Below are 22219 nucleotides of genomic sequence, written 5' to 3' on the forward strand. Positions count from 1 at the left end.
TCGGGGGGGGCCCAGGTGTCTGGGAGGGGACCCCAACGTCTGGGGGGGGAGCCCGGCGTCCGGGCGGGGAGGTGTTGCAGGGGACACCCCGAGCGTGGGGCCCCCCCAAGCGTGGGACCCCGGTGTGCGGCGCAGGGGTGCTGTGGGGCTGCAGCCGCTGCGGGGAGCTCCGAGACATCGCCCGCTCCGTCCCGGCCGGGAGCCTGGGGGCTGCCCTGGCCACCGCCCTGGGCTGCATCCGCCCCGCCAGGGGGACCCCAGTACCTGGGGGGGCTCCAAATCTGGGAGGGACACCCCAAAACGTGGCGGGGCAGCCTGAAACCAGCATTGCCTTTAAGGCAGGGGAGTGCCTGGAGGGGAGGGGGCTGTTTTGGGGCGCTGCAGGGGGGGTTGGGGGGCAGTGACCCCCGGGTGTGGGTTGTCCCCTTGTAGGGGGTGGGGGGGTCGCCCCGGGGGAGGGGTCCTGCTCCATTTTGGGGTCGGGTTGCTGGTTTTCGGGGGGAGTTTCCTTGACAGCGCAGACCTGAGCACGGCCCTGCTGCTGGGGGCCTCTGTCGAGGGGCAGCTGCTGCGTGACAAGTGAGTGTCCCGGGGGTCCGCAGGGGGGTCCCCAGTGTCCCAAGGGTGTCCCCAGGGGGATCCCCAGTGTCCCAAGGGGGTCCCTGGGGGGTCCCCCTTGTCCCCAGGGGGGTCCCCAATGTCCCAAGGGTGTCTCCGGGGTGTCCCCAGTGTCTCCAGGAGGGTCCCCAATGTCCTGAAGGTGTCTCTGGGGGTCCTCAGCATCTCCAGGGTGGTCCCCAATGTCCTGAGGGTGTCTCTGGGGCATCCCTGATAGCCCTGGGAGGGTCCCCAATGTCCCAATGGTGTCTCAGGGGGTCCCCAGTGTCGCTGGGTGGGTCCCTGGGTGGATCCCCGATGTCCCCAATGTCCCAAGGGTGTCCCCGGGGGGTCCTTAGTGTCCCCAGGAGGGTCCCTAATGTCCCGAGGGTGTCTCTGGGGGGTCCCCGATGTCTCAAGGGTGTCCCCGGAGGGTCCTCAGCATCTCCAGTGTGGTCCCCAATGTCCCGAGGGTGTCCCTGGGGGGTCCTCAGCGCTTCCAGGGTGGTCCCCAATGTCCCAAGGGTGTCTCTGGAGAGTCCTCAGTGTCTCCAGAGTGGTCCCCAATGTCCCGAGGGTGTCCCTGGGGGATCCGCAATGTCCCCAGGAGGCTCCCCAATGTCCTAAGGGTGTCTCAGGGGGTCACCAGTGTCCCTGGGTGAGTCTCCGGTGTCCCTGGGTGGATCCCGATGTCCCAAGGGTGTCTCTGGGGGGTCCTCAGTGTCTCCAGGGTGGTCCCCAATGTCCTGAGGGTGTCTCTGGAAGGTCCCCAATGTCCCAAGGGTGTCCCCGGGGGGTCCTCAGTGTCCCCAGGAGAGTCCCCAATGTCCCGAGGATGTCTCTGGGGGGTCCCTGATGGCCCCGGGAGGGTCCCCAGTGTCCCTGGGGGGGTCCCCGCTCTCCCCGTGATGTCCCCTGGGGTGTCCCCTGTGCCTCCCGCCGCCCCAGGTGACACCTCCGTCCGTCCGTCCCCGCAGGTTCGGCGGGTCTCTGCGGGGGACGCCGGTGGCAGGGGCGGCCTCCTGGCCCTCGCCCTGGGTGCCGCTGGCCGGGGCGCTGCTCTCGGCGGGGGGCGCCGGGCTGCAGGCGCTGCTGGGGGGCAGCCGGCTGCTGCGGGGGCTGGCGCGCACCCGCGCCCTGCCCCTACCCCACGTGAGTGCCCCCCGCCCCCCCCGGGCCACACCCCGCTGCCGCCTCTACCACTGGTGAGCCCCGCGGCCCCCGGGACCGGCGGGGGGATCCCCCCCGGCGCCCCCCCTGACGCCCCGCTCCCCCCAGGGGGGTGTCGCTGGCCGGGGCAGGGCTCTGCCTGGGGCTGATGCTGGTCACCTGCTGGTACTGCGCGCTGCTGGCCCTGGGCATCGGCGCCACCGCCTACAAGTACCTGGAGTACCGCGGGTGAGCACGAGGAGGGGGCCCGCGGGGGTCCGGCGCCCCCCGTGCGTCTCCCAACGCCTCCCCTCCCCCCACGACAGGGCGCAGAGCGAGTGGGGGGAAGGGCTGCGGGGTCTCTCCCTCAGCGCCGCCCGCTTCGCCCTGCTGCGGCTGGAGGACGGGCAGCCCCCCGCGCCCAGCTGGAGGTGAGCGCCCCGCGCGCCGTGGGGCCCGCGCGCCGTGGGGCCTGCTGTGGGTCCCGCACACCGTGGGGTCCTGCTGTGCGCCCCGCCATGGGTCCCGCACACCGTGGGTCCCACCTGCCGTGCGCCCCGCCGTGCGCCCCGCCGTGGGTCCCCCACACCGTGGGTCCCACCCGCCGTGGGTCGCGCCGTGGGTCCCAGGCAGGCGCCTCCCCCTCGCAGGCCGCAGCTGCTGGTGCTGCTGAAGCTGGACGAGGAGCTGCGGGCGACGCGGCCCCAGGTGCTGGCCCTGGCGGCGCAGCTGCAGGCCGGGAAGGGGCTGGCGGTCGTGGGCTCCGTCACCCCCGGGGAGCTGCCGCAGGACCTGCCCCGCGCCCGCGCCGCCGAGAGGGTGAGCCCGGGGGCTGGGGGGCCGCGGGGCGGGGCCCCTGGGGGTCCCTATGGGTCCCTATGGGTCAGGGGCCCTGTGGGGCTGGGGGAGCTGGGGTGGGCTGGGTCCTTATGGGTCGGGGTCCTTGGGGGGGCTGGGGGGAGCTGGGTCCCTATGGGTTGGGGGGGCTGGGGGGGCCGGGGGAGGCTGGATCGCTATGGGTCAGGGGGCTGGGGGGCTGGGGGGAGCTGGGTCCCTCGGGGTCAGGGCCCTGTGGGGCTGGGGGAGCTGGGGTGGGCTGGGTCCTTATGGGTCGGGGTCCTTGGGGGGGCTGGTGGGGGCTGGGTCCCTATAGGTCAGGGTCCTTGGGGAGCTGGCAGGGCCCTGGGGGGCTGGGGGTTCCTGCAAAGGTGGGTTCCTGCAGGGTTGGGTCTCTATAGATCTGGGTGCTTATGGGGGGGCTGAGTTCCTATGGGTCAGGGTTGCTGTGGGACGGGGCCCCCGGGGGTCGGTGGGTCGCTGTGGGTCAGGGTCGCTGTGGGTCAGGGCCCACCCTGACCCCTCCCTCCCGCAGGCGCTGCGGGCGGGGCTGGCGGGGGCGGGGGCGCGGGGCTTCGTGCAGGTGCTGGTGGCGCCGGCGCGGGGGCCGGGGCTGGCGGCGCTGGTGCAGGGCTGCGGGCTGGGGGCCCTGCGCCCCAACACCGTGCTGCTGGGCTGGCCCCACGGCTGGCGCCGCCGCCACGACCCCGCCGCCGCCCGCAGATTCGTTGGTACGGGGGCGCGGGGGGCGGGGGGTTGGGGGGGGCTCGGGGGGGATGTGGGGAGCAGGGGGGGCTCGGGGGGCGATGTGGGGGGCATGGGGGGGTGGGCGCTCGGGGGGGATGCAGGGGAGGGGGTGGTGGGGGGCATAAGTGGTGGGGAGGAAGGGGGTATGTGGGGGGGTGGGGGCTCGGGGGAAATGCGGGGGCATGGGGGGATGCGGGGGGATGTGGGGGGCACGGGGGGATGCGGGGGGGGCTGGGGGCGATGTGGGGTGCATAAGGGGTGGGGGGGAACGGGGGGATGTGGGGGGGATTGGGGGCACAGGGGCAACCGGGGGGGATGTGGGGGGGCACAGGAGGGACTGGGGGGTCATGGTGGGTGGGGGGCATGGGGAGCACAGGGGAGACGTGGGGGGATGCGGGGGCACGGGGGGGCGTGGGGAAGAGGGAGGAGGCGGGGGGACACGGGGGGCAGGAGCGGGGGCAGGCGTGGGGACACGCAGGGGCCCGGGGCTCCCCGCGGGGGGTCCGCGCCCCCCGAGCCCCCCCTTGTCCCCCCAGAGCTGCTGCGCGTGGCGGGGGCCGGGGGCCGGGCGCTGCTGGTGGCCAAGGGGCCGCTGGGGGCGGGGGCGCCGGGGGGGACCCTGGACGTGTGGTGGGTGGTGGGCGGCGGGCGCCTGCTCACTCTGCTGCCCCTGCTGCTGCGGCAGCACCCTGTACGTGGGGCGGGGGGCTGGGAGGGGCTGTGGGGGGCTGGGGTGGGGGGGCCGGGGGGACTTGGGGGCGGTGGGGTGCTGGGGGCTGCTGTGGGACGGGTGGGGGTATTGGGGCAATGGGCACTGTGGGGTGCAGTGGGGTGCCGTGGAGCACAGGGGGTGCTGTGGGGTGGGCGTGGGGGCTATTGGGGTCAGTGGGGCGCAGGGGGCGCTGTGGGGTAGGCGTGGGGGCTATTGGGGTCAGTGGGGTGCTGTGGGGCACAGGGGGCGCTGTGGGTCTCGGCCTACACCCACGAGCGGACGCTGATGATGGAGCAGCGCTCCCAGATGTTGCGCCAGATGCGGCAGGCGCAGGTGGGAACGGGGGGCCGGGGGGCCGGGGGGAGCCGGGGGGAGCCGCGCGGGTGTTGACGGTCGCGGCGGCCCCGGGGAGGCGCGAGGTGACGCGCTGCAGCGGGGTGACGTCACGAGGTGTGATGTCACGAGGCGTGACGTCATGAGGGGTGACTCGGCGATGGTGTCGGAGGGAGGCCCCGCCCCATCACAGGCCCCCAGTGCGGCGGAGGAGGAGGAGGGGGGCACCCCCCGCCGCGGCCCCAGCCCGTGAGTGCCACTGGGGGGACTGGGAGGCACTGGGATGTAATGGGGATCGGCAGGGCGGCGCTGGGGGTCACTGGGGTGATGCTGTGGGCCGTGGTGGGGGGCTACGGACCATACTGGGAATCACGAGGGGGGCACTGGGGGTCACTGGGGTGATGCTGTGGGCCGTGGTGGGGGGCTACGGACCATACTGGGAATCACGAGGGGGGCACTGGGGGTCACTGGGGTGATGCTGTGGGCCGTGGTGGGGGGCTACGGACCATACTGGGAATCACGAGGGGGGCACTGGACCGTACTGGTTTGGGGCTGTGGGACATGCCGGTAGTGATGGGGAGGGTCTGGGCCATACTGGGAGTCATGGGGAGGCACTGGTCTGTACTGGGAGAGAGTGGCGGGGCGCTGGGGGGTGCTGGGGGGTGCGGGGGGGCACTGGTCTGTACTGGGGGCAGCAGGGGGTGCGGGGGGGCACTGGTCTGTACTGGGGGGAGCGGGCAGCGCTGGGGGGTGTGGGGGGGCGCGGGGGGCACTGGTGCGTACTGGTGGCGCTGGTGGTGAGCGGCGGCGCCCGCAGGGTCAACGTGCGGCGCATGCACGCGGCCGAGCGGCTGAACGAGGCCGTGGGGGCGCACTCGGGGGGGGCGCGGCTGGTGCTGCTCGACCTGCCCCCCCCGGGCCCCCCCCACCCCCCCGGGCCCCCCCGGGCCCCCCGGCCCCTCGACAACTGTATCCTTGGGGAGTGGGGGGAACTGGGGGGGAAATGGGGGGAAATTGGGGGGAAATTGGGGGGAAAAGAGGGAAAAAAAATGGAGAAAACCAGGACAAAAACAGAGGAGAAATGGGGGACACGGGGAAAATGGGGAACTGGGAAATGGGTGAACTGGGAGGCGCGAAAATGGGGCAGAAATGGGGGAATATGGGAAAAGCAGGATGAGGGAGGGGTGGGGCACAGACGGGGGAAACGGGGCAAAACTGGGAGGCAATGGGGAAGAGAGGGGAGGGGAAACGCGGAGGGGGAGAGAAAAGTGGGGAGCTGGGGTGAAGCGGGGCACAAACCGGGGCAAGGCAGGCAAAAATGGGCAGAAATGGGCAAAACGCAGGGTCTGGGCTTCTGTGGAACGGGGGCAAAACCCCCAACCCCGGGCTGGGGCAAAGCTGGGCTGGAACTGGGGCAAAATGGGGGTCAGTGAGGGGAGTTGGGGGCACCTGGGGGTCAGTTACAGGGAGAGGGTCGGCACTTGGGGGGCAGTGGGCACTGGGGGGCAGCCGTGGGGCAGGTGTAGGGCTGGGGGGCAGTTACGGGGAGGGGGCGGCACTGAGGGAACTTGGGGGGCACTGGGGCACCTGGGGGGCACTGGGGGCACTTGGGGGGCAGCCGTGGGGCAGGCCCTTGACGTGGGGCAGACCTGGAGTTCCTGGAGGTGCTGACAGAGGGCCTGGGGCCGGTGCTGCTGGTGCGGGGGGGTGACGGGGACGCCCCCGACCCCTGAGTGCACCAGTATGGCCCAGTACGGCCCAGTACGGGCCCAGCACCGCCAGTACGATGCCAGCCGGAGACGCAGCTCTTCAAGCACGATCCCAGTACGGGCCCAGTGCTCCCAGTATGGGCCTCAACGCCCCACGTATGATGCCAGTCTGGGCCACAGCTCTCCGAGCGTGACCCCAGCATGGGACCAAACACTCCCAGTATAGCACCAGTGCTCCCACTATGATGCCAGCCTGAGCCACAGCTCTTTGAGCAAGATCCTAGTATGGGCTGCCACACTCCCAGTATGGACCCCGGCCTTGCCAGTATAGCACCAGTGCTCCCAGTGTGATGCCAGCCTGAGCCACAGCTGTCTGAGTCAGATCCCAGTACGGACCCTGGCCTTGCCAGTATAGCACCAGTGCTCCCAGTGTGATGCCAGCCTGAGCCACAGCTGTCTGAGTCAGATCCCAGTACGGACCCTGGCCTTGCCAGTATAGCACCAGTGCTCCCACTATGATGCCAGCCTGAGCCACAGCTGTCTGAGTCAGATCCCAGTATGGACCCTGGCCTTGCCAGTATAGCACCAGTGCTCCCACTATGATGCCAGCCTGAGCCACAGCTGTCTGAGTCAGATCCCAGTACGGACCCTGGCCTTGCCAGTATAGCACCAGTGCTCCCAGTGTGATGCCAGCCTGAGCCACAGCTGTCTGAGTCAGACCCCAGTATGGACCCCGGCCTTGCCAGTATAGCACCAGTGCTCCCAGTGTGATGCCAGCCTGAGCCACAGCTGTCTGAGTCAGATCCCAGTACGGACCCTGACCTTGCCAGTATAGCACCAGTGCTCCCAGTGTGATGCCAGCCTGAGCCGCAGCTGTCTGAGTCAGACCCCAGTACGGACCCCAGCCTTGCCAGTATAGCACCAGTGCTCCCAGTGTGATGCCAGCCTGAGCCGCAGCTGTCTGAGTCAGACCCCAGTATGGACCCTGGCCTTGCCAGTATAGCACCAGTGTTCCCAGTGTGATGCCAGCCTCAGCCACAGCTGTCTGAGTCAGACCCCAGTATGGACCCCGGCCTTGCCAGTATAGCACCAGTGCTCCCAGTGTGATGCCAGCCTGAGCTACAGTTAAAGTAAGATCCCAGTATGAGCCCCCCCGTTCCCAGGACAGGCCCAGTGCTCCCAGTATAGGGCCCAAGACTGCCAGCGCGCCTCCGGTGCGCTCCCAGCGCTCCCACTGCGGGTCCCAGCACTCCCAGTACACGGCTCCAGCAGGGCCGCGCCACTCCCAGCGCACACCACTAATAAACGGTTTCCTCTCCACTGGGCTCGGGCGCCTTCTTGGGCCGAGTCCCCAAACCCCCGGGATTCCCCCCAAAACACCGTCACCAGCCCAGTGGCACCTTCATTTTGGGGGGGGGGGGCACATGGGACGGGACACTCGGGCCACAGGGTCCCCAACCACCGCCTGGGGGGGTGATGTGGGGGGTGACATGTGGGGGGACACGTGGGTGGGACACACTTGGGGGGGGGACACCCCGAGGGGCCGGTGACCCACAGACGATCCCCCCTGGAGCGGGGACCCCCCGAGGGGCCGGTGACCCACGGACGATCGCCCCGGAGAAGGGCCCAGCAAAGGTGTTTGCCGACACGGCCACGGCGCTGCCGGCACCCCGAGGTGCCGTGGCCACCGTGGTGCCCTGGGCGCCTCCCCCCGGCGTTTCTCCCCCCGGCGTTTCTCCCCCTGGCGTTTCTCCCCCCGGCGTTTCTCCCCCCGGCGTTTCTCCCCCCGGCGTTTCTCGCCCTGGCGTTTCTCCCCCCGGCGTTTCTCCCCCCGGCGTTTCTTCCCCCGGCGTTTCTTCCCCCGGCGTTTCTCCCCCTGGCGTTTCTCCCCCCGGCGTTTCTCCCCCCGGCGTTTCTCCCCCCTGGTGTTTCTCCCCTCCGCTCCATCGCTTCACACGCTGTGCCGTGCTTGCGGTCAGGTAGTGGCGGGCCCTAGTTTAGTTGTTATTTCCCCCGTCCCGCCTTACGCCGTTGCTTTTGAGACGCCCCTTCTTGGGCTGCCTTGGCGAAGCTGCGATGCCCGTCCTGAAGGGGTCTCCGCTGGTCGTGCACCCCCTGCTTTTAAAATCCTCATTAATTCTCTGTCCCTGTTGTTTAATTTCCCACTTACCTCCCTGCCGGCTGTTGCCTTGTGAACGCTCCGCTGCCCTGCTTGGGTGCCCTGCGCGCTCGTAGGGTTAGGGTCAGGCTTCCCCCCTGTGCCCGAGGGTCTCCCCGAGCACCGCCTCGCATCGGCCCCCTGCCTCGGGCAGTCGTTCTGGCCTCACCTCCGGCTCACTTGCCCCGGCGGGTCAGCGTCGCCCTCACGTCTGTCCGCGCTCAGATCCCCTCCGAGCGCCTCGTTCTGCCAGCGATCCCTCCACTGCCTCTACGTCCGCGGTCCCACTGCCTCCGGAGCCCCCTCGCTCCCGCCTTGACGGCTGCCGGGGCTGTGCTCGTGCCCCGGAGGGGCTGCAGGGACGCCCGACTTCTGCATCGTGTCCCGGGGCCGCCTCCGGCGCTCCCCCCTTCTCGCACGGTGCCACCTCCCGAGGCTGACTTCGGGCGCCGCAGCCCACGCGGCTCCCTCCTTCCTCCCTGGTGGCCTTTCCCGGCGCCGCCTGGCGCCTCCACAGCGCTCACGTCGTCCCCTGCGCTCGCAGGGCCCCTCTGTTCAGTCCCCCGTCCCCTGGGGAAAGCTGTAGCCTGTCCAAATCCCTGCCGGGCTTCCTCCTCGTGTGCCCGAGCGCTCCGTGTCTCCGGCCGCTTTGGGACCCCTCTTGTGGCGTCACGACGCCTGGCGGCGCCGTCGAGGTTGCCCTCCGCACGCTTCCAGCTTTGCAGCGCACCCCGCGCCCCCCTCGCTCCCTCTGGAGGCTTCCCGAGTCCGTATCTGCGACCCAGCCCCGTCGGTCTGTCCCCGCTTCCCTCCAGCCGAGCCTCTGCTCGCTCCCCGCTCCCTGATGATGTGTTTACTCCGTCCAGACGCCCTCGGATCCAGCCATCGTGTCCCCGGGCGCCTTTCTGTCCCTCCGAGACCTTCCCCGAGCTCCGCCTGCACCTTGTGGCTGTCCCCGCGCCGCCGGCAGCGTTTCCCCGCGCCGCCGGCCCCGACCTGCTCCCCGCGGCTCGGCCTTGCTCCGGCTGAACCTCCGCCGACGCCGCACGGCAGCCCGCCCGCGCCCGCCTGGCCGCGGGTACCGTGGGCGAGCCACCCCCGAGAGACGGGGCGCCGCGTGCGTTCGATTAGCGCCAGTCCAGACCCCTTTCCTTTTGGTCGCGCGCTGTTTGATGTCGTAGCGTTGCGCCTGAGCTGAGGGACGGGATACCCTGGCGTCGGCGCCGTCCATTTAGTCGAGGGCAAACGGTCCTTCTGGAAGGAAACGAAGGCGAGCTGGCGAGAGAAAATAGCCTGGAACTGTCCCTGGGCGACGCGACCGTGCGCGGGTAGAAAGGGCGGGGGGCTCCGTCCGAAGGACCGCCGAGGGCGCCGCAGAGGGGGAGGCCGCGCAGGGGGAGCCGTGGCGGGGCCGAGCGGGGAGCCGCGGTGCCCGTGGGCAGCCCGTGTAGAGCAGGACGAACGCGTGTTAGGTGGGCGGCACGTGTCTGGCGCTGCTGCTTTAAACGCAAGGAGGCGACCGGCCTCGGGGCGCCTGGTTTGCGGGAAACCCCCGAGCGCCCGGGCCTGCGCAACCCCGGACGGGGTTAGCACCGTCCCTGCGGAGCGCGGGGCCGCGGGGTCGTCCCCACCGGGCGGGCAAGCGCTTTTCGGGCAGGGGCGCCCCAGGGGCGCCGGCTGTCGGCTGCTGCGGGGGGTGGGGAGGGGCTGGGAGATGCAAAACGCCGTCCCGGGCAGGGGAGGTGTCTGTGACGTGGGAGGCCCTGAGAGAGATCACGGACGCTGCTGGACGGGCATTGGAACCCGGTGCTCAGGACGGACGGACGCGGCGGAGCGGTCCCGCCGCCTGACGGACCGCGTGCTGCTGTACCGAGATCTCAGCAGCTCCGTCTGGAGCTGCCAGTGGAGTGGAGGAGTCGGGATGGGGAAGGGTCGCTCCTTTCTGGGTGTTATTCAGGAGCCCGTTGACTTTGTTTTCTTGTTGCTGCAGGTTTCCAGCGGGGAGCAACACGGAAGGGAGGAGGGGAGCGGGAGCAGAGCGTCGTGAGAAGGCAGGCGGGCGCGGGACGCGCCGCGCGAGCAGCGCGTGAGTAGCCAGCGCTCTGGCGCGAAGCTACGCAAAGCAGGACGCCCGCCCGCGTCGTGGCGCCGGCGGGCGATGAACAGAGACCGCGGCGTTGTTTCGGAGGCGCGGAGCCGCGCGAGCGGGCGGCCGGGCTGGGCGCGAGCGGCCGCTCTGAGCAGGCGGCGCTGAGGTCGCTGCCTCCTCAGTCGCCTGCCGTGCCTGAGCCGGCGGCGGGGCAGCCGGCACGGGTCCTGGGAGCGCCCTTGCGGTGTCGGCGGTGAATGAGCACCTGACGGGCCCGGGAACGGGTACGCGGCGGGCGGAGGTGCTGCGACACCACCCTCGGCGGAGCGGCGGGTGGGCCAGGGGTACGCACAGGGCTGTGCCGGAGCCTGCGCTCCCGCGGGTGCTGGCGCAGCCGTTAGGCAAGGAGCGGGCGTATGGCTTGTGCGGGTGCTGCTGACGTCATCAGAACGGCGTTTTGACCCCACCCAAATACGGCTTTTCGGAGGAACCGTGGTCAGCAGGAGCCCAGCACACACACACACACGCGCGTGTGACGGTAGCTCCTGAGCAGAGGGCGATGGCAGCGGGAGGGGTGCGAGGTCGCCATCAGCACAACCCGCAAGCACGCCGGGGCAGCGCGAGGGGGGTGTGAGGTCGCGTCGCCGACGGCACCCCATGGCCGTGGGGCGCGGCGCAGAGCGGCGTCAGAGGGGCACCCCGGGGCACGGGGGCTGCGAGGCCGAAGGAGCAGCCCCGGCTGGAGCGGTCGGGGTGGGGGGTGGCTCGGGGGCACCGCAGGGATGTGTCTGGGCACGGCGCCCGGGGAAACCACAGACATCCTGCCCGGGTGCTGTGGGGGGAGCACGGCGAGCGCTGCGGGGCCACGTGGGCTGTGGTTTGTGCACCTGCAGGCTCCAGCTCCCGATCCGCCCGCGGGGAATAACGGCCCTTGGGTGACAGGCTGAGCCAGGGGCACGTCTGAGCCCCTGGGCTGCACGTCTGCTGCCAGGGCAGGGACACGACCCCAGCTCCAGCTCCCGTGAGGGACCCGCCGCGGGGGTCCCCAGGGAGCGGTGGCCGAGCCAGCCCTCCTGGGACTGAGCTCTCGCCCTGGCCGAGGCCTTTCCCCAGCTGCTGCCCCCAGCACAGCGGGGTCTGCAGCAGGGGCTGTTCCCTTCCCACCCCGACACAGGCCCCGATGCAGTCCCGGCTCCGCGCTTCCCACGGCTCGGGGGCAGCTGGACACTCGCCTCTTGGGCTCTGGGATGAGCCCGCCGCGGAAGATGCTCCGTGCCCCCAGCCCCCACAGCAGGGTGCAAGGGGGGGCAGACCCTTCCCCCCCCCACACCCCACTTGTCCCGTGACGATCCCCTGCCGCAGCCACCAATGACACCCGCAGCGGGACACGTATGTCCCTCATATATGGTGATGAACGGCGCTGGAGAAGTTCATTGGAGGGCTGGGCTGTGTCGGAGGGCAGACGGCTCCTGATAATGTCTAAAAAGGTGCTGCTGCTTCGACTGGCTCCTCCCGCCGGGGGCCGGCACCTGCAGAGATATATCACCCCCTCATTGCCTTCGTCCCCGTGAGCCCCCAGCAGCCTCAGGGAGCGGGGTGCAGCAGGGCTGTGCCAGCAGGGCAGGAGGCTCAGGATGGGCACAGAGGGACTCGTGTCTCCTCGGGTGCTGTGGCTGGTCCTGTGGGTGCAGCTGTGCAGGGGTAGGTGCCGGCTTCCTTGTCCCACCGACAGGGCCATCGGGACCCCTCTGGGAATGGGGGTTCTTTGCAGGTACCTCTGAGATGAGGGGCCGAAGCTGCCTAAGTCACTTGAACTTGTGCCTCTCCCCGTGCCTCTCTGGGTGGGAGATGGAGGGGGGGCCCGGGGCTGTACAGGGGTTCCGGGCTGGCGAGGAGACGGTGCCCTGACGGGGCCAGGCACGGTGCGCGGGTGGGCATGGGCAGGGGGCCATTGGGGTGGGAGGAAGCGCCACGGGCTGTGGGTCGGCGAATGGCCCAGCAGGTCTGCTGTTGGGCACCCCCAGCCCTCTGCAGCCTGTGGGGAGAAAAGGGATCCCCCCACCCCACCCGGGGACAGCGTGGGAGGGGGAGGGATCCCACCCAGGTGCCTGGGCAAGGGGGACGCCCAGACCTGCAGTCTGGGGCTCGGCACGCTCCTGACCGTTCCCATGTTGATGTTTGAAGGGGCCGAGGAGGTGAGGCTGCAGGATGGTCCCTCGCGCTGTGCTGGAAGAGTGGAGGTGAAACACCAGGGCCAGTGGGGGACCGTGTGTAGTGACTTCTGGGACATGGATGATGCTGCAGTGGTCTGTAAGCAGCTGGGCTGTGGGTCTGCTCTTGAAGCTCCTCGGGGTGCACACTTTGGGCCCGGATCTGGCCCCATTTGGATGAATGAAGTTGAGTGTGATGGCACCGAGTCTGCTCTGTCCGACTGCTCAGATGATAAACGGTATCTACAGTACTGTGGTCACGCTGAGGATGCTGGAGTGAGATGTGCAGGTCAGGGGCCAGCCCGTTCCGCACCTTCGTGGTTGGGGTGGGGGAAGGGGCCTGCGGAGCCCTCAGGGGAACAAGGGGGTGCTGGAGAAGGGCCTGGAGTGGCCGGTCGCACTGAGCTGGGACGTTCATTGCTGGTTCCCCCGGTTCCCGAGCAAAGCCCGGAGGGAACCTGCCACCGCCTGAGCCCTGCCAGGTGTGGCTCGGCCCACCCTCCGTGGGTGCCAGGGGCTGGGAGATGGAGGCCCACCCTGCCCCGCAGGCTCTGTTGGTTCCCAGCTTCGTGCCTCCGCTCACACAGGAGCTGCCTGGCAGCACGGAGGCCCTGGCTGCCCCACGCCAGCGGCACTGAGAGCAGCTCACGTGGGCGCCAGAGCCCCAGGGAAGGGCCCAAGGTGGCCGGGGACTGCTGGGTCGTGTTCCCTGGCAGACACGGGTCCCCCAGAGCAGAGGAGCAGCTCTGAGGGGAGGAGCACTGGGCTTGGGAAGAAGAGCAGGGTGTCCCAAGGCCATCCGCACCCACTGGGAGCGGCTGGGAGGGTCGTGGGACTCCTCACTTGTAACCACCTTGGAGATGCTGGGAGATGGGGTCAGGTAACTGCCGGAGGGCTCTGGGAACTCAAAGGGGTCTTTGGTTGCTCCAGGATTTGTCCGGCTGGTCGGAGGGGACAGCCCCTGCTCAGGACGAGTGGAGATCCGTGATGGGAACCAGTGGAAAACTGTCTGTGACTCAGACTTTGGTCCCCAAGCCGCCGCCGTGGTCTGCGGGGAGCTGAAATGCGGCGCACCCCTGCCTGTCCCTGGGGCATCTCCCTTTGGAGAAGGGGATGGTCCCATCTGGGGCAGAGAGCTGCAGTGTGTGGGGAGTGAAGCCTCTCTCACCTTCTGCCCCATGGGATCCCCCCGGGACCAGCCTTGCACCCACGCTAACGCTGCCGGCGTCACCTGCACACGTAAGGACTCGGAGGGGTGTTGAACGCTGAGTGTGAGCTGGGGCGGGGGAGCAGGACAGGGACTGCGCCGTGCTGGGTGTGGTGACAGCAGGGGTGACGTGGCTGTCGGCAGCCCTGGAAGGCTGCAGGAGCAGGGGAAAGGAAGGCTGTCGCTCTGGTCCCTCCTCCGGCTGTGGAGGGAGCAAGAGCACCAGTCCACCCTCCCTCATCTCCCTCTGTCCCCAGAGTACTCGGAGTTCAGGCTGGTGAACGGCAGCACACCTTGTGACGGGAGGGTGGAGGTCCAGGTGCTGGGGACCTGGGGCACCCTCTGTGCCTCCCACTGGGACCCCCCGGACGCCCACGTTCTCTGTCGTCACCTCGGCTGCGGGTTTGCTGAGTCCGTTCCCAGGGGAGGGCATTTTGGGAGAGGCACCGGCCCCGTCTGGAGAGACTCGTTCCACTGCGATGGGACTGAAGCCCACCTGGGACTGTGCCCAGTGACGGCCCTGGGGGCCTCTCCGTGCGCCCAGGAGAACGACGCTGCTGTCATTTGCTCAGGTGAGAGCTGGGAAAACGCTGCGCTAACTCCGTTTGCCCCTTGGGTGCGACGTGGCCACCCAAAGCAGGGAACCCCATGGCAGCTCCAGGGCGAATTTATCCCCGGAGAAACCCCGGCCTCACCAGGAGCTCTGGCGAGCTCTGCCCGCTCAGAATGGCGGCTCTGATGTGGGAGAGCGGAGCACCGAACCGGGTGAGGGGCCACGGCCAGGCCTGGGCTCCCCGGCTCTCGTGGCGCGGGACAGGCCACGGAGAGGGCGGTGGGGCTCAGCTCCATCCCTCTGGCTGCAGACAGCCCTGCCCCAGCCCCGCAGAGCCCCACAGAGCCCAGTCCCACACCTGCAGGGGCTGTCCAGGTGCCCGCAGCAGCAGCAGCAGCAGCAGCAGACCTGGGGTGTGAACTGCGGTGTGGGGCTGGGCTTTGCCCCGGCTGCTGGCCGGCACAAGTCCCAAACATCTCCTGTTTGATCCGAAAGGCCCCCGCACTCTTCCCCCTCAGCAGGGACGTGTTGGGTGGCTCTGCCTCACCAAGAGCAAAGAGAGCATCTTGCTCGGGGACTGGGAGCCACGGCTGTGGGAACGTGCTCCTGGAGCTCGCTGCAGAGGGCTGGGGGCAGGCGGGTGGGCTCCGGGTGTTGTGAGGGCTCCGGAGCCTGGGCAGGCGCCCCCGGTTTCTGGGCTGCCCGGTGTCGCTGAGGGCTGGGCACGGCTGCTCCCCCCAGGTCCAGCCAACGCCACGTCCCTGCGGCTGGTGGGTGGGGAGAGCCGGTGCGACGGGCGAGTGGAGATCTTCCAGGGCGGGACGTGGGGCAGAGTCCTGGATGACCAGTGGGACCTGGCGGAGGCCCGCGTGGTGTGCCGGCAGCTGCGGTGCGGAGGGGCAGAGACGGCCTACAACCCCCCGAAGCCTCAGAGAGGGACGGGTCCCGTGGGGCTGCGAGGGGTCCGGTGCGCGGGGCACGAGGCCGGGCTGACCCTCTGCAACGCCTCCGTGCCTGAGAACGCCCTGGCGGCAGGGATCGCAGAGGACGTGGGGGTCACTTGTGAGGGTGAGTGGTGCTGCGCTTCCAGGCTCCAGGCTCTCCCAGAGCCCTTCCAGGCTCTGGGCCGGTGGGCACCAGCCCCCGAGAGCAGCAGGGGTTTCTTCCCGCTGCAGGGAGCCGGCAGGTCCGGCTGGTGAACGGCTCCGGGCGCTGCGCCGGGAGAGTGGAGATCTACCGCCAGGGCAGCTGGGGGACCATCTGCGATGACGGCTGGGGCCTGCCTGACGCCGCCGTCGTTTGCCGCCAGCTGGGCTGCGGACGGGCGCTGGAGGCGGCCGTCGCTGCTCGTTTCGGCAAAGGCTCCGGTCGCATCTGGCTGGACGGTGTGAACTGCTCCGGGGCCGAAGGTGCTCTCTGGGACTGCCCGGCACAGCCCTGGGGGCAGCACGACTGCGCGCACAAGGAGGATGCAGGAGTCGTCTGCTCAGGTCTGTGCTGGGAGCTGTGGCGTGAGCCCGGTGCCCGGGGAGGCCGGGACGAGGGCAGAGCCCCTGCCTGAGGCTGTCCCGGGGGCCGCCCCGGCGCGGGTCCCCTCAGCGCCACCGGGGTTCCCTGGGGAGCTCGGCTGTCCCCGGGGGGTTAGCGGGGAGGGCCGGGCGCCTGCTCGTCGGGGACTTGTCCCCCCACGTGGGTGCGAGGGGGACTTGCTGGCCGTGCCTTTGCCCGGCTGAGGGCCGGGCGGGCGCAGGGGCATCCCCGCTCCCGCAGCCCCGCACCAGCCTGCTCCCTTCGGGGCCTTTCCTCTCAGAGTTCACGTCCCTGAGGCTGGAGCGCGGCAACGACTGCTCCGGGTACCTGCAAGTCTATTATAACGGGACGTGGGGGAGCGTTTGCTCCAACTCGATGACTCTCCGAACGGCGTCGCTGGCGTGCAAGGAGCTGGGCTGTGGGGACGAAGGGACGCTGGATACACAACTGCCCTCCGGCAAGCTGTCTGGCACCGCCTGGCTGGATCGTGTGCAGTGTGGGGAGAAAAACAGCTCCTTCTGGCAGTGTCCCTCCGCTCCCTGGAACCCGGAGTCCTGCGATACCCTGCAGGAGAAGACCCACATCACCTGCAATGGTAATTGAGCTACCTGGGCAGCAGCGCTCCCCCAGCTCCTGCTCCCTGCTGGGCAGCGTCAAAGGCAGAGACAGCCCACGGGGGCTTCTCCTTTCTGTGCCAGAGCCTGCTGCTTCTGGGGACACAAACGGGCCCCAGGCGTGCCCCAGCGGTTGCCAGCTGGGCTCTCGGCAGCTCCCAAGGGAGGTGTCTCCAGGCAAGGTCTCAGAGGAGACCAGCCACGGCTCCGAGCAGCAGCCCTGCCATGGACCCCCTCCTGCTGCTCTGTGAGCCAGGGCCCCTTTGGGGCTGAGCAGTCGGGGTCCCCCACGTTGCCGTGCGTGTCCCCTGGAGGACCGGGGCTCAGCTGCTGCCGTCAGCGAGGTTGCATGGGGAGGCGCGAGGCGAGCTCAGCCCCAGGCTCTGCTGCGCGACCCCCTTGCAGCAGCCCCCTCACCAGAGCATTTCCTTCTGCAGGGAGACGGCCAGAAACACCCCCGGCCCCCGGGTCCGAGTGCCCCAACGCCACCACCTGCACAGGTAGCTGCTCCTCTGCACGCCCCTCTCGCCTGGCAGGGCTCTGCCTGCTTCCCGGTGCCCTGGGAGCTCCCGGCCTTCTCCAGACAGGGAGAAGATTCGTGCCGTGGGAGGAGCGGACGGGTGCTCGGGCAGAGTGGAGATCTGGCACGACGGCTCCTGGCGGAGGGTGTGCGACAACTCCTGGGCCAAGCAGGAGGCCGAGGTGGCGTGCAGGCAGCTGGGCTGCGGCTCCGCCGTGTATCCCCTGGACAACGCTGCCTTTGGGAAGGGGACAGGCCCCGTCTGGCTGGAGAAGGTGGATTGCCGGGGGACAGAGCTGTCTCTGCAGCACTGCTCTGCCCGGCCTGGGGACAGCGGTGCCTGCCAGCACGAGGAGGGCGCAGCCGTGAACTGCTCAGGTGAGCGGAGGGGCTGAGACCCCTGCAGAGCGTGGGAGCCTGGTGCCGCGTGGGAAGCTGCCTCTGCGGGGCTGGATGTCTCCAGCCTCCGCCCCCAGGGCTCTGCAGCCCCCAGGGGCATCTCCTGGGCTGCCTGCGCCATCCTGCCCGATACCCAGCGCAAGGCCCTGGGCGCTGCCCCAGCCGCCCCGAGCAGCCCAGCGGGAGGGGCGGTCTGGGTGGGATGTGCCGGGGGGGTTTGCACGCACGTGTGCGCACACGAACGTGGCGTGTCGGAGGAGGGTCCCTGGTGGCTGCATGCCCATCTGCTCAGCCCAGCTCTCCTCCTCTTCCTCTGCAGCACCACCCAGCACGACAGCACCAACCCCCCGAGCAGGTAACCTGTCCTCCCTGCCAGCGCAGGGTCTTCCTGAGGCCGGGCTGTGACCCACAGCTGGGGGGAAGGGGCTCCTTGTCGGGGTGTGAAACTCCCAGGAGGAGGCAGCGGGGTCACGGTGGAGGGTGTCGTTTACCCCGCAGGGTGGGAGCTTCCCCATCACTCACTCCCTGGGGTCCCCGACCCCTGGTGTAATGGGGACCAGGGCTGGGGTGTCCCAGCCCCACACCTCTCCCAGGCCTGGTGCTGCCCTTTCTGTGTTCCTGCCCAGCAGATCCCACCCGGGGCCCTCCGACCAGCAGCAGCAGCAGCAGGATCTCATTACCCATCATCATCTGCATCATCCTGGGAGCCCTTCTGTGCGTGCTCCTGGCCCTCCTGGCCGGGCAGGCGCGAAGCGCCAGGGCTGGGCGCGGAGGTGGGTCCTGCCCCCGCGGTCCCGGGGGAAGAAGCCTCCCGGCAGGGCCAAGGGTGCTCTGGGGACTGGTACAGGCAGGGCTGGGGGGAGAAGAGCGCGTGCTGCCTGCATTCCCTTGTGCTGACCCGCTGACTGCCCGGCCACGGCCACCAGCAGCGAGGGGCAGAGAGACCCCAGGCCCGGGGGGTTAGGGATGGGGCGAGGAGAGAAATAGTCACAGAGGAGGCCAAGCTGAGTGGTGCGGCGGACACACCTGGGGGACGGGATGCCCTTCAGAGGGACCTGGATAGGCCTGAGAAGTGGGCTCGGGTGAACCTCATGGGGTTCAACAAGGCCAAGTGCCAGGTCCTGCACCTGGGTCGGGGCAACCCCCGGTATCAGCAGAGGCTGGGGGGTGCAGGGATTGAGAGCAGCCCTGTGGAGAGGGACGTGGGGGTGCCGGAGGGTGGGAAGCTGGACGCGAGCTGACAATGTGCGCTCGCAGCCCAGAAGGCCAGCCCTATCCGGGGCTGCATCAGAAGCAGCGGGGCCAGCAGGGCGAGGGAGGGGGTTCTGCCCCTCTGCTCCGCTCTGGTGAGACCCCCCTGCAGCGCCGCCTCCAGCTCTGGGGTCCACGGTACCAGAAGGACGCACGTGGACCTGTTAGAGCAGGCCCAGAGCAGGGCCATGGAAATGATCCGAGGGGTGGCACAGCTCTCCTATGAGGACGGGCTGAGAGAGTCGGGGCTGTTCGGCCTGGAGAAGAGAAGGCTCCGGGGAGACCTTCTCATGGCTTTTCAGTGCTTAAAGGGGGCTTAAAAGAAAGATGGGGACAAACTCTTTAGCAGGGACTTTTGTGATAGGACAAGGGTTTTAAACTAAAAGAGGTTGGATTTAGACAAGGTATTAGGAAGGAAACCTTTACAGCGAAGGTGGCGAAACATTGGAAGAGGTTGCCCCGAGAAGCTGTGGGTGCCCCGTCACTGGACGTGCTCACAGTCGGGTTGGAGGGGGCTCTGAGCAACCTGAGCAAGTTGAGGATGTCCCTGCTCGTTGGGGGGGGGTTGGACTAGACCTTTAAAGGTCCCTTCTAGCCCAAACCGTTCTGCGATCGATTCTGTGATTCCTGAGGCAGTTCTGTGTCTGCCTGCAGGCTCTGAGAGCGCTTGGGAGCCCTTCCCTGATGCTGTGTACGAGGAGATCGGTTACAGCCAGGCATGGGAGAAGCAGCCGAGGTTCAGCGGCAAAGGTGGGTGTGGGTCCCTCATGGGGGGCACATCTGCAGGGCTCTTTCCCCTGGCCTCCACCCAGGGCTGACCCACTGCAGCCCCCGGCCCGTGGTCCCTGCAGTGCTGTGCGGTCTGAGGGGAGGGCAGCCAGGTCCTGGGCCTGGGAGAGGGGACGGAGAGGCGCCTCCTCCCCACCAGCTCTGCCCATCGCAGCTGGGGATAGCCCCTCTCTGCCCGCCCCCACGCCCCTCTGTGACACCTGGGGGATGAGGGACGGGGCTGGCCCCAGGCAGCTCTGGGAGCCCCTTTGAGACAGGGTTGGTGCCGGGGGCGCGGGGGGCGTCCTGAGCCCTCCCCCAGTCAGCCCCGGTTCCGCGGGTGCCCCGTCCCCAGCAGCACTGACCGCAGGCTGGGCCCGCAGAGCGCTCGCCCGTAACACCCGCTGCGCCTCTCGCCAGGCTCCTATCCAGGGGGGTCCCTGACAGAGCTGCAGCCCTACACCGGGGACAGCGAGGAGGAGGGTGGTCCGCGTCCAGCGCCGGGTAAGGCGGGCAGGAAGGGGTTGATCTCCTGTGCCTGCAGGCATATGATGGACAGCAGCCTCCCTGGGCCTCACCGTCAGAGTTGGGGAGGACACAGGGGAGTCTCCTGCGGTGCTGCCATCGCCAGTGTCTGAGCCCCGTGTCCCTGCGCGTCCCCCATCCGCTGCCCTGCAGGATGTATCTTCCCACAGCCACCAACTGCCCTCGCGTTTCAGGTGTCCCTGTCCCGCCCGGAGGTGACCCAGCAGACGGCTATGACGATGCCGGGGAGGTTTCCGACCCTGGGGAGGATCGTGCCCCTGGGCAGGGAGACTGGGAACTGCCCAGGGCGCCAGAGGAGGGAGCGGGGCCCGGGGATGCACCTGGAGGTGAGGGGGAAGGATAGCGCTGCCGGTTCCTGGGGTGCCATCCCTGGTGCTGGACGAATCGCTGCTGTACTGGGAGAGCCCGGCTTCCTGGGATGGGGGAACTGGCCGCAGGAGTTTCCCCTGGGGTCTGGGGATGGGAGGGGGAGCTGAACACCTCGGGAGCGGTGAGGAGACAGGAGGGAGGTGATGTACGGGGCAGGAGGGGCACCCCACGGGGCGAACACGCAAGGGCCTGCCTTGCTGCTTGCAGGGGCAAACCTGCACTCGCAGAGAAGGGCTGGGCCCCTGGAGCTAAGGGGACGCCTGGTCCCTGTCCGCAGAGAGCACGGGCTATGACGATGCTGAAGAGGTGCCTCTGGCACATCCCCCCGAGGACACGAAGGCCGCGTCCCCGGAGCTCGGCGCAGAGCAGTCCCTGAGCCCCGGGGCAGGAGAGCCCGTCCCTGCCGTCGAGCTGGGTGCAGCCTGGAGGGAGGAGAGGACTGTGCAGCTGGCAGAGCCGTGAGCACCGGGGAGCCCTCTCCCTTTTCCCACAGGCAGCAGAGACCGCTGGGCCTTTCCTCGGGCTTTATTCTCCTTTTTAGGCTGGGCCTCGGGATTTGTTCTTATTAAAAGCCTCTGGGGGTTTGAGCCAGGGCTGGCACTTGCCTGCCCAGGTCTCGGGGTGTCCCCCCGAGGCCGACTGGGGGGAGCAGAGCACAAAGACATGGTGGCGGGGAAGGGGCACGGCTCAGGGATGGTGCGCTCAGGGTCAGGCTGTGAGAGCCCATGGCCCCTGGGGCATGTTCCTGTTGTCTCCTGGGTGCCCAGGGAGCCTCTGCAGAAAGCAGCACTTGAATCCCCCTGAGATGGGGGAGGTCAGTGCTACCCCTCCGCGGGGGCCTGATCCTGGCACAGCGCTGCCCCCTCACCGTCCCTGCAGGGCAATGGGGCAGGAGGAGGCTCTGCTGCGGGCACTGCTCCCACACTCTGACCCACACTGGGGCTGATGGGGAGGAGGAAGGCCCTGAGCCTCCTCTGCCACCCAGGGCTCCAGCCCTCTGTGCCACATCGTCCCCCACTCCGCAGCAGGAGCAGAGCAAGAGGGCGCGGGAAGTACCCTCCCTGGGCTGGGGGGCCCGCAGGCTCTGATGGCACCCCAGGGTGTGCGGAGGGGGGGCACACCAACGCTGGGGCTCTGCGCCTGCCTAGCCTCCCAAAAATCCAAACGTTCCCATTCTCGGCTGATTATCATTTTTTTGCCCAGACGGCCGCCGAAATACCAAACGTCGCAGGATGGCTCCCACACCAAAAGAGCCACCGCCAAAAGCTATTGCCGGGCCTCACCGGCCTCCGGCACCGCACGCGCAGGCACACCAACGCTGGGGCTCTGCGCCTGCCTAGCCTCCCAAAAATCCCAACGTTCCCGTTCTCGGCCGATTATCATTTTTTTGCCCAGACGGCCGCCGAAATACCAAACGTCGCAGGATGGCTCCCACACCAAAACAGCCACCGCCAAAAGCTATTGCCGGGCCTCACCGGTCTCCGGCACCGCACGCGCAGGCACACCAACGCTGGGGCTCTGCGCCTGCCTAGCCTCCCAAAAATCCAAATGTTCCCATTCTCGGCCGATTATCATTTTTTTGCCCAGACGGCCGCCGAAATACCAAACGTCGCAGGATGGCTCCCACACCAAAAGAGCCACCGCCAAAAGCTATTGCCGGGCCTCACCGGCCTCCGGCACCGCACACGCAGGCACACCAACGCTGGGGCTCTGCGCCTGCCTAGCCTCCCAAAAATCCAAACGTTCCCGTTCTCGGCCGATTATCATTTTTTTGCCCAGACGGCCGCCGAAATACCAAACGTCGCAGGATGGCTCCCACACCAAAAGAGCCACCGCCAAAAGCTATTGCCGGGCCTCACCGGCCTCCGGCACCGCACGCGCAGGCACACCAACGCTGGGGCTCTGCGCCTGCCTAGCCTCC

The 22219-nt window shown here is 69.0% G+C and overlaps 2 protein-coding genes across 2 annotated transcripts; both read left to right on the top strand.

Annotated features, from left to right (window-relative positions):
• Positions 1–1163: 1163 nt before the first annotated feature.
• LOC135310263 (solute carrier family 12 member 6-like) lies at positions 1164–7404 on the top strand. Its single transcript, XM_064437477.1, has 11 exons — positions 1164–1255; positions 1575–1802; positions 1876–1995; positions 2073–2177; positions 2397–2565; positions 3119–3338; positions 3867–4021; positions 4286–4375; positions 4548–4624; positions 5193–5344; positions 6023–7404. The coding sequence occupies exons 1-11, from the start codon at positions 1164–1166 to the stop codon at positions 6106–6108; spliced, it is 1494 nt and encodes a 497-aa protein (XP_064293547.1). The 3' UTR covers positions 6109–7404.
• Positions 7405–12309: 4905 nt separating this feature from the next.
• On the top strand, positions 12310–20885 carry LOC135310264 (antigen WC1.1-like). Its single transcript, XM_064437478.1, has 14 exons — positions 12310–12830; positions 13472–13780; positions 14006–14320; positions 15043–15369; positions 15477–15791; positions 16112–16426; positions 16883–16945; positions 17029–17343; positions 17684–17719; positions 17994–18137; positions 19270–19365; positions 19804–19887; positions 20103–20255; positions 20576–20885. The coding sequence occupies exons 1-14, from the start codon at positions 12500–12502 to the stop codon at positions 20758–20760; spliced, it is 2988 nt and encodes a 995-aa protein (XP_064293548.1). The 5' UTR covers positions 12310–12499; the 3' UTR covers positions 20761–20885.
• Positions 20886–22219: the final 1334 nt, after the last annotated feature.

The sequence above is a fragment of the Phalacrocorax carbo genome, chromosome 32, assembly GCF_963921805.1.
Source record: "Phalacrocorax carbo chromosome 32, bPhaCar2.1, whole genome shotgun sequence".
NCBI classification, from domain to species: domain Eukaryota; kingdom Metazoa; phylum Chordata; class Aves; order Suliformes; family Phalacrocoracidae; genus Phalacrocorax; species Phalacrocorax carbo.

Coding starts and splice junctions, on each gene's coding strand:
- LOC135310264 (XM_064437478.1), top strand. CDS start 12,500: ATGTTGATGTTTGAAGGGGCCGAGGAGGTGAGGCTGCAGGATGGTCCC. Junction 14,321..15,042: donor CGCTGCTGTCATTTGCTCAG/GTGAGAGCTGGG, acceptor TGCTCCCCCCAG/GTCCAGCCAACGCCACGTCC. Junction 19,888..20,102: donor TGGTCCGCGTCCAGCGCCGG/GTAAGGCGGGCA, acceptor CTCGCGTTTCAG/GTGTCCCTGTCCCGCCCGGA.
- LOC135310263 (XM_064437477.1), top strand. CDS start 1,164: ATGTCCCGAGGGTGTCCCTGGGGGATCCGCAATGTCCCCAGGAGGCTC. Junction 2,178..2,396: donor CCCCCCGCGCCCAGCTGGAG/GTGAGCGCCCCG, acceptor TCCCCCTCGCAG/GCCGCAGCTGCTGGTGCTGC. Junction 5,345..6,022: donor CCCCCGGCCCCTCGACAACT/GTATCCTTGGGG, acceptor GACGTGGGGCAG/ACCTGGAGTTCCTGGAGGTG.